The sequence below is a fragment of the Paramisgurnus dabryanus genome, chromosome 16 (genome assembly GCF_030506205.2).
Source record: "Paramisgurnus dabryanus chromosome 16, PD_genome_1.1, whole genome shotgun sequence".
Lineage (NCBI taxonomy): Eukaryota > Metazoa > Chordata > Actinopteri > Cypriniformes > Cobitidae > Paramisgurnus > Paramisgurnus dabryanus.
In genome coordinates, this window is record NC_133352.1 from 7,037,339 (window position 1) to 7,050,971 (window position 13,633).

The following is a 13,633-nucleotide window of genomic DNA, read 5'->3' on the forward strand; positions in this document are numbered from 1 at the left end:
ACTACAGTATTAAGGGGTTGAGGAGATTAATAAAAGAAGCTTAACCGGTTCTCTTACACCACTTGACTCTTTTATACTTAAAAAAAACCTTCTAATAAATATATTTCTAAAGTGTTTTCATGTAAATACTTGAATGTATCTGTTTGCAATAGTTTCTTGTAAATACTTTATAATTAATGTTATATGATTTTGTTAGACATTTACTTACCAGAATTGATTAATGAAACAATATTTTGTTTATGTCTTTTACATTATTAAAAAGATAATTATTTTCAAACAACCGTACACATGTATATGAACCCTTTAAACCTCATTCTCCAAAACTTATGAGATGGACAGTTACACGTTACAACTAAGAAAAGTTTAGCAATGCTTTATACACCTGACCTGATAGCATCAAGAGGAAGCCACACATAGGAGCACATTAAAGTAATATATTTATTAAAGAGGAAAAATGTAGTGCATTTTAATCAAATTACATGCCATAAGTGATTCAAACATCCATGTAAAAATAAAAATCTCCCTTATGGTTATAGCCACCTCACAGTCTCTCTGTAGTGTTGTATGAAAAAATCCTCCTCTGCAAACACACCAAAATCACATCACTGCATTACTGTAAGCGACGGTTCCCCCTTACACCTGCCAGTAGTAGCTGTGAGTCTGCTTAATTTCATCGTTACACATGGCATTTTCAAGGAGCTAAAGTCCATATAGCTCTTCGTGTTGGGACATTTATTTTCCATCAGTCGGAAGGGTGGGCTCTCAGTCGGGTGCTCTTCCAGCAACACAGGAACAGTCTGCCACTGAAATGTCAACTGGTGAGCAGTCGTCAAAGACAATCTACACATTAAAACAAAATATATGTTATTTTCACATTCAGAATCAGGACATAATTTCAATACTTCACAGAAAATGAGTATAACTGATCAGGTAAGTAGTGGGCCAGATATGGAAATCGGCTAAATCATGTCAGGTTATGAATTGCATAACACTTTACACAATACTGTAATCTAAGGACACCCAAATAAATCATCTGTCTCAATTTACACTTTCATATTGTTATATAAAAACAGTAAACGCAAAATCAGTACTGGAATACCACAGGCCAATGAACCTTAAAGATAACTTAAAGATAACAGTAACAGCAGCCGTCAGAACCAAGTTCTGTGGTTTCCATGAAAGCTATGTGTACTGTATGTTTAGGTAATTTAATCGTCATTTTGCATCACAAGGTTGCAAAACAGAAAAAAAGAAATAACCTAGTCATGTCATACTACATACAAATAGCTGCTAGCGTTAACATTCGATTCGCAAATGTTACAATACATGCAAGCTGTTGCAAAACACCAACCAGATAGGCTTATTTGAATCCTACGTTACAAGTTAACGTTATCTCCCTTAGGTAAATCAAAACTACAGAACATAAACCTGATTAAGGCTTTGAACTGATGAACACTTCTTGTTTTTTTACTCCCTACTCTGAGGTTCTCGCCCCTTATGTAACAGGTAGCCCTGACGCTCACCCTCCCATATGAATCTTTGTTTGAAACTGTGAGGGTTTGGACATCATTAATGTTATGCATACACTTAATCGTAAATCATCAAAACCCATTGCACTGGATCAAATAGCCTGTCAACTTGTCATATACAGTCTTGTTCAAAATAATAACAGTACAATGTGACTAACCAGAATAATCAAGGTTTTTAGTATATTTTTTTATTGCTACGTGGCAAACAAGTTACCAGTAAGTTCAGTAGATTCTCAGAAAACAAATGAGACCCAGCATTCATGATATGCACGCTCTTAAGGCTGTGCAATTGGGCAAGTAGTTGAAAGGGGTGTGTTTAAAAAAATAGCAGTGTGGCATTCAATCACTGAGGTCATCAATTTTGTGAAGAAATCAGGTGGCCCCTATTTAAGGATGAAGCCAACACTTGTTGAACATGCATTTGAAAGCTGAGGAAAATGGGTCGTTCAAGACATTGTTCAGAAGAACAGCGTACTTTGATTAAAAAGTTGATTGGAGAGGGGAAAACCTATAAAGAGGTGCAAAAAATGATAGGCTGTTCAGCTAAAATGATCTCCAATGCCTTAAAATGGAGAGCAAAACCAGAGAGACGTGGAAGAAAACGGAAGACAACCATCAAAATGGATAGAAGAATAACCAGAATGGCAAAGGCTCAGCCAATGATCACCTCCAGGATGATCAAAGACAGTCTGGAGTTACCTGTAAGTACTGTGACAGTTAGAAGACGTCTGTGTGAAGCTAATCTATTTTCAAGAATCCCCCGCAAAGTCCCTCTGTTAAAAAAAAGGCATGTGCAGAAGAGGTTACAATTTGCCAAAGAACACATCAACTGGCCTAAAGAGAAATGGAGGAACATTTTGTGGACTGATGAGAGTAAAATTGTTCTTTTTGGGTCCAAGGGCCACAGGCAGTTTGTGAGACGACCCCCAAACTCTGAATTCAAGCCACAGTACACAGTGAAGACAGTGAAGCATGGAGCATGATATGGGCATGTTTCTCCTACTATGGTGTTGGGCCTATTTATCGCATACCAGGGATCATGGATCAGTTTGCATATGTTAAAATACTTGAAGAGGTCATGTTGCCCTATGCTGAAGAGGACATGCCCTTGAAATGGTTGTTTCAACAAGACAATGACCCAAAACACACTAGTAAACGAGCAAAGTCTTGGTTCCAAACCAACAAAATTAATGTTATGGAGGGGCCAGCCCAATCTCCAGACCTTAATCCAATTGAGAACTTGTGGGGTGATATCAAAAATGCTGTTTCTGAAGCAAAACCAAGAAATGTGAATGAATTGTTAAAGAATCATGGAGTGGAATAACAGCTGAGAGGTGCCACAAGTTGGTTGACTCCATGCCACACAGATGTCAAGCAGTTTTAAAAAACTGTGGTCATACAACTAAATATTAGTTTAGTGATTCACAGGATTGCTAAATCCCAGAAAATTTTTTTTTTGTACAAAATAGTTTTGAGTTTGTACAGTCAAAGGTAGACACTGCTATTTTTTTGAACACACCCCTTTCAACTAATTGCCCAATTGCACAGCCTTAAGAGCGTGCATATCATGAATGCTGGGTCTTGTTTGTTTTCTGAGAATCTACTGAACCTACTGGTAACTTGTTTGCCACGTAGCAATAAAAAATATACTAAAAACCTTGATTATTCTGGTTAGTCACATTGTACTGCTATTATTTTGAACAAGACTGTATATATATATTATAATCCATTTCCCTGTGTTCGTCGGTGATTGTTAACTTTGGTAGATCTTGTGTATGAAACAGTGCCAAATATTGAATATATTGAAACCGGAAATGGTCGCCCGTACACTCAAGGCGGCGGAAGTTGAACTCCTTAGTTGCGTGCACGGAGCCAATTACTGTCTAATGTCTTTATTCTTATTCCTTGTGACTTGGTGGTATGAGTCTTCCTCTCTGTTTTACGCCTCTGGCGGTCTGGAGGTATGAAATAGAAGAGTAGTGGAAGACCGTCAGAGTTCTTGGTCACTTGGAACCACGAGAATATCCATTGAGAGATCATGACGTTGTGATAGGCTTAATATTAGACTATTAGACGGTATGAGGTTATAGATGACAACCAATCAATAAAGTTCTCGTTACCAATTCGCGAGCGCATGATATTTGTTTTACACCTCTGGCGGTCATCCACTATTCATAGAAGCACGGTTACATTTGTAACCAGCGTGTTTCTTCATTGGAGAACACGCTGTATAAATGCTGCAAAAACAAGTTTCATCATATTGGTTATGCATGTCAATTGAAGCTACTATTTTAAGGTTAAGAAAATTTCCTAACGTGATGACGGTGACCAAAATTATCATGATTATCAGTATTATCTTGGTTTTGCCTCTGAGTCAAAACAGCAACTTATATGTAAGCCAATCATCTGCCTGCCTGCATGCTGTCATATCAGCAAATCATAGCAGTGAGTCATCTGATCACATCTGATCATCTTTGAGCTTTTTGGTGCTTTTGTCAACAAGTTTTTAAGTGGCATAGCAATAGTCAGGGATGAATCTCTAATACCCACCAGCTAGAGGTCTTCTCGGGTCCAAAGAAATGTACCCGACCCGAAATGACCCGAATCACTTCATACCCGAACCCGACGTGCATAAATAATTTTTTTTTAAAGAAAGACCCGACCCGAGACAAACCCGAGAAAACTAGACCCGAGTCCGACCCGAACTAGTGAAATTTTTTTTTAACCCTACTGGAACCGAATGTAAATGGCACTGACGTGTGTGCATTCTGCAGACCCACGAGCAGCAGTCAGACAGAAAGAAACTCCGGTGGCCTTGCAACCAATTTGGCGAGCTGCTCCATTCGTTTTACTTTGTTATCTGACGACGAGACCAATGTAACCGCTAAAATGTACATTTAATATTGACTGACATGTTTGTCTCAATGAAAATGAACCTTCTGACAACCACACAATGTCGCAAGCGCTCTTGGCAAACAGATGAGAGGTTTGAAAAGGACATTGACGAACACAGGCGAGAGAGTTCGGGTCTTCTCGGGTCCGTTCAGAAAAAACACATTCATTTTTAAATTACCCGAGACCTGATGCCGCTATTATTGTACCCGACCCGTGTCCGAGGCACATGTGAAACTTTTAGACCCGAACACGATCGGGTCTCGGGTCGGACCTCGGGTTTTCGGATCTAAGTGGACCCGTGAAGACCTCTACCACCAGCCCCAGGAAGGTTATTATTTCGTTCTGATACATATCACTTGATAAAGAGCTAACATTAGTACCTCAAAGATACATGTTGGCAAGTACAATGGCAAGAAAAAGTATGTGAACCTTTTGGAATTTCATAGTTTTCTGAATAATTTTGTCATAAAATGTGACCTGATCTTCAAGTCAAGGGTATGGACAACATAATGTGTCTAAAAATAATTACACAAAAAATCTGATCTTTCATGTCTTTATTAAACACTCTTATTCAACATTCAAAATGGCAGTGGAAAAACTAAGTAAACACTTAGAATGAATAACTGGTTGACCCTCCTTGGCAGCAGTAATCTTAACCAGGCTCTTCCTATAGCTGTGGATCAGACCTGCACACAGCATTGAGGAGGAATTTTAGCCCCTTCTTTTTCATGGCAGAACTGTTTTAGCCCTGTCATATTCTTTCATCGTCTCAAATGTATGGCCATATTCAAGCCAATCCATGGGATCTCTGTTGGGTTGAGGTCTGGGCTCTGACTTGTCCACTCCAAAAGGTGGATTTTGTTTATCAGAAGCCATTTTGTTGTGGACTTGCTCTGGTGTTTGGGTCGTTGTCCTGTTGCATCACCAACCTTCTACACAGTTTCAGCTGACATACAGACATTCTCACATTATCCTGAAAAATTATGTCTGATATACTTGGGAATTCATCTTCCCCTCAATGATTGTAAGCTGGCTAGGCCCAAATCATGATGTGTCTTAGTTTCTTCAGTCCACAAAACATTTAGCTAATACCGCTGTGGAGTGTCAATGTGCTCTTTTGCAAACTTCAGGCATGCAGCAACGTTTTTTTTAGGAAGCTGTGGCTTCCTTCGTGTTGTCCTGCCATGGATATTCTGCTTGTTCAGTGTTTTATATATTGTGGACTCATGAACAGTGATGTTTGCAGGATCCAATGATGCTTTTAAATCTTTGGCTGTCATTCAGGGTTGTTTCTTAACCTCATTGATGAGTCTTCGCTGTGCTCTTGGTGTCATTTTTAGTGGGTGCCCACTTCTTGGTAGAGTAGCAACAGTTCCAAAGCGTGTCAATTTGTAGATTGTTTGCCTAACTGTAGACTGAATTTCTTAAGTCTTTGAAATAACATTGTAACCTTTGCCAGCTTTATGTAAAGCAACAATTCTTGATGGTAGCTGTTCTGAAAGCTCTTTTTTGGCGAGGCATGGCTCACATAAGCTTGTTTTTGTGCAGAGCAAACTCCAATAGTTTAAAGGGTTTTTATCAGTTAAAGTAGCTGTAGTCCACACCTCCAAATGTATTATTTTAACAAGACTCCAGGTGTATTAAAACCTGACTCCAATTAGCTTTTTTGTGGTCATCAACTCAAGGGTTCACATTTTTCCACAAGCACCATGAGTTTTTTGGTTCTCAATAAAGACATGAAAGATCAGAATTGTTGTGTTATTATTTTTAGACACATCATGTTTGTTTAATACCCTTGACTTAGATGAAGATCAGATCACATTTTATGACAAATTTATTCAGAAAACTATGAAATTCAAAAAAGGTTCACATCATTTTTCTTGCCACTGTATATGCACATCTGTTATTTTTCACATTTTGTTCTGAAAGTGGATGACACTTATCCGCCATCTCTTTTTTAAACTTCTTTTCCTGTTTCACAACTTTTTCTTAAAATTTTATTTGTGGTTAACATATGAAGCAGAAAGCTATGACCCACACATTTTCACATTGATGTGCATAGCTTTCATGCACTCCAAGAAAGGATGTGTTAATTTTTAACACATTGTTTGTGTTATACTATTTAACACATTATGTGTCATTTCATGCTGATTTTATTTGATGTTCAAATAAATAAAAGGGACAAAGTGTGTTTTTCCAAATAAAACAGTGATGTGTTAAGTTAAGGACATGTGTTAACTACACACATGATGTGTTATTTTAACACATTTGTTTTAAGAGTGTGTAAACACACACATCAATATCTCAACCATGTTCCACACGCCTGGTAATAGTATTTCCAGATGTTTTGTCAGGACATTTTTTTCTTTCAGTAGCTACAAAGTTGCTCTAAACCCATTTTACCTGTCATTACCTGACAATCAAACAATACATAATAACTAAAGTGTAGTATTAGAAATAAATAATAACTAAATAACTAAAATACATCATGCTATTAAGGGACCAGTTCATCCATAAATGAAAATTCTGTCATCATTTTCTCACCCTCGTGTTGATCAAAAGCTGAAAAAATTACCGGTACTTTGTTCTGCTGAACACAAATGAAGATATTTTAAAAAGTAATTGTAACCAAATAGAGCTGTCCCTTTAACTCACCTTCAGTGTATAACACAAATATCCACACCTTTATTCTACATTATAGATGCAACACAAGGATTTTTTTACTTTGTGACAGTACAGTAAAGTATTGATAAAATATTTTATTTAACGCATAAAATTAAATATTCAAAGAGCCCATTAGACACTATACTGTGCTGTGATATGTGATGTGTTTACACAGATCCAATCACTGGTTTCTTCATGCATGACAGGTAAAGCTACTGCTTTTCATCACACTAAGTAGTTAAAATATACATAACAAATACAAAAGGCAGCAGATATGGCATTTTATTATCGAATAAATATCATATTTATTGGTGCCAAACTGAAGCCAGGTCAATAAGTTCAGGTCAATAAGTTCAGTAACATTTTATATATATATTGTTGTTGACAAAACTAGACTAGTTTTATGTCACATTGTGGTTTTATTGTATTTATTTCTGTTACAACACTGACATTTGTAAATCTGACTTCTAATGTAAGACTTGAATCATAAACCTGGTGAAAACAACATAACATATAATATTTCCTTTCCCTTATGTTTGACATTATTAAAAATATATATATTTATGTCTTCAGGCAGTTGTGAGCTCATCTTCTGATATCTTAAGAGAAAATACAAAATGTCTTATGTAGTACAAACACAGTTGCTTATTCAAAGATTCCCATTGTGTTTAACTAACGTCTTTTTTGCAATCAGTAAAACTCAATTATTTTTAGACAACCGCAGTAAATATAAACAAAATGATTTAAATTACAATTACAATTAAATTAATAACATTATCGAATCTTAATCAAACATATTTAATGATCTTAATTGTTAAGTGATTGATTTAAAATATCTCATCGCATTAAAGGTCGAATACATATAATTTTTACCACTAGATGGCGCCAAAACACAATAACATCAAATGACGTTGTTTAATGACCCTCTGAAGCAGCGTGGAATTATGGGATTTGTAGTCTTTAACTCAACCGCTGATGGCCATCAATCAGACGCGAACGAGAAATCACGTTGACGGATAAGGTAATCAAGTCTTATAAATGTTGCGTTTGATGACATCGTTTATTTCATTATGTAAGTTTATATGTGATGTTCAAAAACGAAATTGTTAGTCATAGATGTCACAGTATTCGTCCAAATTCGATGGTAAACACAGCACAGAATTAAGTTTTCAATTTACAATCTACAATGATTTTTCACATAATGTATTGACAGTACAAATCTTATTGTGAAGTGTCTTAAAATGACCATTTATATTGCTGTACAATACCTCTTGATGTGCATATCGTCCGCGGGAAGACGCGCTGATTACAATCTACACACTAATGTTGTGATCAATATAATAGCATACGTTTTTTGAAGGGTTACGAATCCAAACAACTCACCCATCGCGTAAAACACTCTCTCCATCCAGATAATGCAACACCAAATTGATCCTCATTCTTTCTCTCGTTTTGTTCCAAACTATTCTTGGGTTGTTTGGTTGTCCCGTACGCTTACGGGAGCTGTTTTTGCTGACACAACCAGCGGCAGACGGTAAAACGTAATCCATAAGTCCATAAGCAAGCGTGTAGCCCGACAGGCGCTAACGCATTGTTCCGCATTTGTCCATGACACTGGCTCGCTGCGTCCGAAAACTCAAGGCAGTGACTTGTTGCCTCGCTTCCTCATGAGGCCATGACTTCGGAGGCGCGAAGGCATGAAGGCAGCGTGTTTGAAATATCTCCACAGCAATGGTTTTAAAACAATGAAAAGCAGAAAAATACTTATTTGGTGTATTTAACATTTATTAATTAATCTAAAATAAAAAATGCTCACCATAATTTCCGAACCGGTCTGTGTTTACTAGAAACGCTACTGCTGAGGCATAAGGGATTGTGCCAGAAACACTTCATTCACGATGAATAGGTGGTTGAAACGGTCGGCTGCTAACACATCAGGTGATACAAAGTCAGGTGAGCCTCCCGAAAAAAGAAATAAAGAAAAAGAAACCAAGTCCAAACCTCCTCAATTCCAAGATCAGTATGTACTGCATGGTTTTACATTTATGGACACAGACCCTCCAGAGCCGCTGTGTTTTCTATGCTGTGAAATACTGTCTAACAGTTCAATGAAACCAGCCCATTTACAACGGCACCTGAGCACGAAACATATGTTGGTAAGAGTGATGAATTTTTTAACGAAAATGTGATGAATTTAAAAAGACTCAAATAAAAATGAAAAAGGCTAAAAGCACATCAGCCAAAGCACTGGAGGCATCGTATGCTGTGTCGCTTCTTGTGGCAAAATCCAAGAAAGCTCATTCTGTACCTGAGGAACTCATTCTTCCTGCAGCCATAATTTTAACAGAGACCATGGTTGATAAGAAAGTAGCTGATTCACTTAAAATGGTACCTTTATCAAATAATACAGTTTGTCGTCGTATCAATGACATGTCACTTAATATTGTTGGTCAAGTGGTAAATAAACTAAAACAGGCAGATCAGTTCGCATTACAATTGGACGAGTCAACAGATATTAGTGGCAAGCACATGTGGTTGCTTTCGTACGATAAGAGACTGACATAAATGAGCATATTTAGTTTTGCAAAAAACTTGTGGCCAGAACTACTGGAGAGGACATATTTGAGGTGGTAAACACCTTTTTCAGGGACAATGATCTGGATTGGAAAATGTGCAGTCACATATGCACAGATGGTAGCCTGGTTAGCCAGACCTACATCAAGATGTAAGGTCTGGCAACTCTTCACACAAACGGCTCAATGCAAGGGGCGGGATATAAGGTTGTCCCTCAAAATGCCTCTGCACGCAATAGGATAGCGCTATGACGGATCAGAGCAACGAAGAAGGTGACGTAGTTACCGTAACCAGTCGGCAAAACTCCAAACACATCTTTCTTGCTTAAAAAGGACTTCAGTAGGGTTTATTTGCTCTTCTCTCAAAGAAAAACATAAGTCTAAGTCCTCCAGAGTCGCGGCCAAAGCCGCTTCAAAAGATAGCTGTTCGCCAGCAGCAGCAGCCATTCTCTGTTTTCAAGTAGGAACCGTTGCAGCTCTGTCGTCATCATGTTAAGCCCGCCCCACAGACGCTACACACGATGTGATAGGCCTGACCAAATTTTGGTTTTTGGACCGGTTAAGTGTATTGTGAGTGCCTAGACTAAACCCTGGCAGCAAATATATTTTGCGGCCGCAAGGGTGCGTCTAGATTTCTAGGCTACACAGATGGAGCAGCAGCGATCACGGGAAGAGTGCGTGGACTGTTTGGACTTGTAAAAAATGTGAAACCAGACATCATATGGACACACTGCATCATTCACAGAGAGGCGCTGGCAAGTAAAAGACTGAGTCCTGAGTTGAGTTGCTAGTTAAAATTATAAACTTCATCAAATCTTAGCCTGTCAATCACAGACTCTTTCAAATCGTCTGTCAAGATGGTGACTCACTGAATGACCACCTTTTGCTTCATATAGACATCCGGTGGTTGTCTCGTGGCAAAACTATCAATAGACTCTTTGAACTTCACTTCACTGAGGTATGTCCTTTTTTAAAGGAGCACCTGCACACATCTGCTGCACTGCTGGCTTGCATGCTTGGTGTATCTTGCTTATGTATAGGGATGCAGCGATTATAGATTTTGATGGTACGGTTATAGTCTGATAAATAATCACGGTTGTACGGTTATTACGGTTATTAAGGATTCATTTATTTTACAACATTAATGTATAAAATCACATGAATAAATTTTTGAACAATTGCTAAATTTTTCTGTATTTTCAGTTTGTGTATTTTCTCTACAATTCTTGGACAAATGATAATAATAATAACTTGGCTGGCTTTGACTTAAACCATATAGGTGCCTTTGAAACCTGTAGGCTATTCATTTTAATGATCTTTTGAATAAATGTAACTTCACATTTGGACTGAATAAAGTTATATTATTTTGGTTTGTTTGAAGTATTGAAGTAAAATATATGAAGTAAAAATGATAAGAGCCTCTCAAAATGAATAATTACACAGGGTCATCTTGAACCAGGTACTGCAAGTCATTTTGACAGGTGAAGCTTAATATTACACAAAAGTCAAATATAAATATTAGGGGTGGCAAGATTAACGTGTTAACTAATGCTATTCATTAATTAATCATTAACGCGTTAAAATAATTCAACGTAATGAAATGCAGTCAGACCACCAGGAGCCCCGCCCGGGTTTGATCCGCGAGCAGGAGGTTTTTAATGCTGTACAGAGTAGACCGATTGGAGTGTGGCTCTTTCACGTACAGATGCAGGTGCGCGCGCCCACATCCACGCACACACAAACCAGATGCACGAACAACCAAGAGACGCGTCACGCGCACATATTCTTTTGAACGCGGAGCTTTGTCATACAATGCACAATCCAGATGCACGAACAACCAAGAGACGCGTCACGCGCACATATTCTTTTGAACGCCGAGCTTTGTCATACAATGCATCATGACGCATGCGCCTCTTGGTGGTTCGTGGATCTGGTTTGTGGGTGCGTGAAACAAAAACACGCGGTGTAGCGAAGGCTTTACGGTTACTTAACCGTGACATTTTAAAGCGCGGTTAATAGTGAAACCGGTTAATCGCTGCATCCCTACTTATGTATTTACCAAACTGAATGAACTGAACTTATTACTGCAAGGTAGAGATACACATATTTTAAACGTATGACAAAGTGAATGGATTCATAAAGTAAATCTATGGGAGAGGAGATGTAAGAATGGAGATGTAGGCTGTTTCCCACTGCTTGATGCTCATCTGACCAGCAGTGACACAGACAAAGGCCCTGTCTTGAAAATGGTGCAAACACATGAGTCCAAACTCAAATGTGAGCTGAATTCATACTTCAGTGACATTGAAACAAGATCTGCAAAAATGGACTGGGTGAGAAACCCTTCAGTGTAACTGATCACAGCAAAAGCAGCAGCTTTCTTACTGCTAAATTGCAGGAACAGCTGATGGATGTGTCATCGGACCGTGGGCTCAAGATGAAATATGCTGAAAAAACTTTGTCACAGTTCTGATGTGATGTGAAAAAGGAATATCATGACTTAGGGAAATATGCACTTAATGAACTTTTGCACTTTGGATCTACTTACTTGTGTGAAGAAACTTTATTTCAAAACCAAACAGCGCAACAAACGAATTGTAGAACACAGTCTGATAACAGCTGTGAGCACACTGCCCCAGAACTGCCAGAACTTGTTAAAGAAAAACAAGCACAGGTGTCACACTAAATGCTAATTGGTCATTAAAACATGTAATTTAAAATGTACAGTGGACATTTGTTGTAAATAATTTGATAATTTTAATTTAAAAAATTGAAAACACTGTAATTACAATGTTATGGTTAAACCCAGCTTGTGCACCAAAGACTGTTAATGTTAATATGTTAATGTTTTTATCATAGTAATTGAAATAATAATAAAAATCATAACAAAATGTCCTTGTTTCATAAATAAAAAAAGTAATTTAAAACAAACTATTGCAAAAAAAAACTATCTATTGAGCTCAACTAACAAACTTGTCAAGGTACTGTATGTAGAACCTGTTCGTACTTAACCAGCGGTTAAGAGATAACCCTGGATATTCATAATTTGATGTTTCACACTGTGCATTCCTAAACCCTAGGTCAGACGTCTGAAACCCTTCTCCTACACCTGTCTGTAATTATCTAGCAACCCAGAACATCTCAATCAGCTGCTTCAGCTGTGTTTTATTGGGGTCATAACATTCTAACCCTGCTTCATTTCACACTGTGTGTGTTTGGCATCAAATTTAAAGCTTGGCTCCTGGCCTTTAAAACCACCACTGGGTCAGCACCCCCTTATCTTCACTTGCTTATAAGGACTTACATACCCTCTTGATCCCTGAGCTCTGTCACCGAGCAACTGGCTTGTGGTCCTTCTCTGGAGCTGTTCCTCATCTGTGGAATGATCTGCCAGTGGTGACACAATTTGCTGACTCTGTAGCTGTCTTTAACTCTGGAGAACACAAGAACCCTTCCCTTAGCATCAATTAACATCGGCTTAATTTCACCCATGGGTTCTTCAGGGTTAAGAATTGGCTAAAAACCCATCTCTTCCGCCATTACCTCACTTCCTAATATAGGACTTACCAGGGGTTAAATTGGGATTTGTTATGTGGGGGGGCTCTGCGGGGAGGGGTACTTCAAGGGGTAACATGTTTAATACTGATGATAGCAAAGCCACTGGTGTGTTTCAATGACATTCTGGACCTCTATAGGATTTGATAAGTTTCAGCTTTAAAGCTGTGCCAGAGGTTGACCCAAAATATTTTAAAAAGAGCTTCTGAATTTTAAATGATGCAAATCTATGAGTTTGACACCCTATATCCATTTGTTGCACATGTCATTATGCACAACTGATCAAACTTTAAAGGAAGTTAAAAGAATCAACCTCCTTGAATAATTCAAGGCATAAGAGAGGCTACCCAAAAAGACTCAATTAACAAGAAAAGGTACAACACACAGTACTGTATCAGCAACATGTCTTAGAAATTA

General features: G+C 38.0%; 1 protein-coding gene across 1 annotated transcript in view; it reads right to left on the reverse strand.

The window, feature by feature from the left end:
• Nucleotides 1-512: 512 nt before the first annotated feature.
• The window catches only part of LOC135731158 (uncharacterized), a 30,720-nt gene continuing 17,599 nt past the window's right edge, over nt 513-13,633 (reverse strand). The window contains exon 7 of the mRNA XM_065249109.2: nt 513-840. Within this exon, the coding sequence (XP_065105181.2) occupies nt 763-840 (78 nt within the window). The 3' untranslated portion in view covers nt 513-762. The remainder of the gene's footprint in view (nt 841-13,633) is intronic.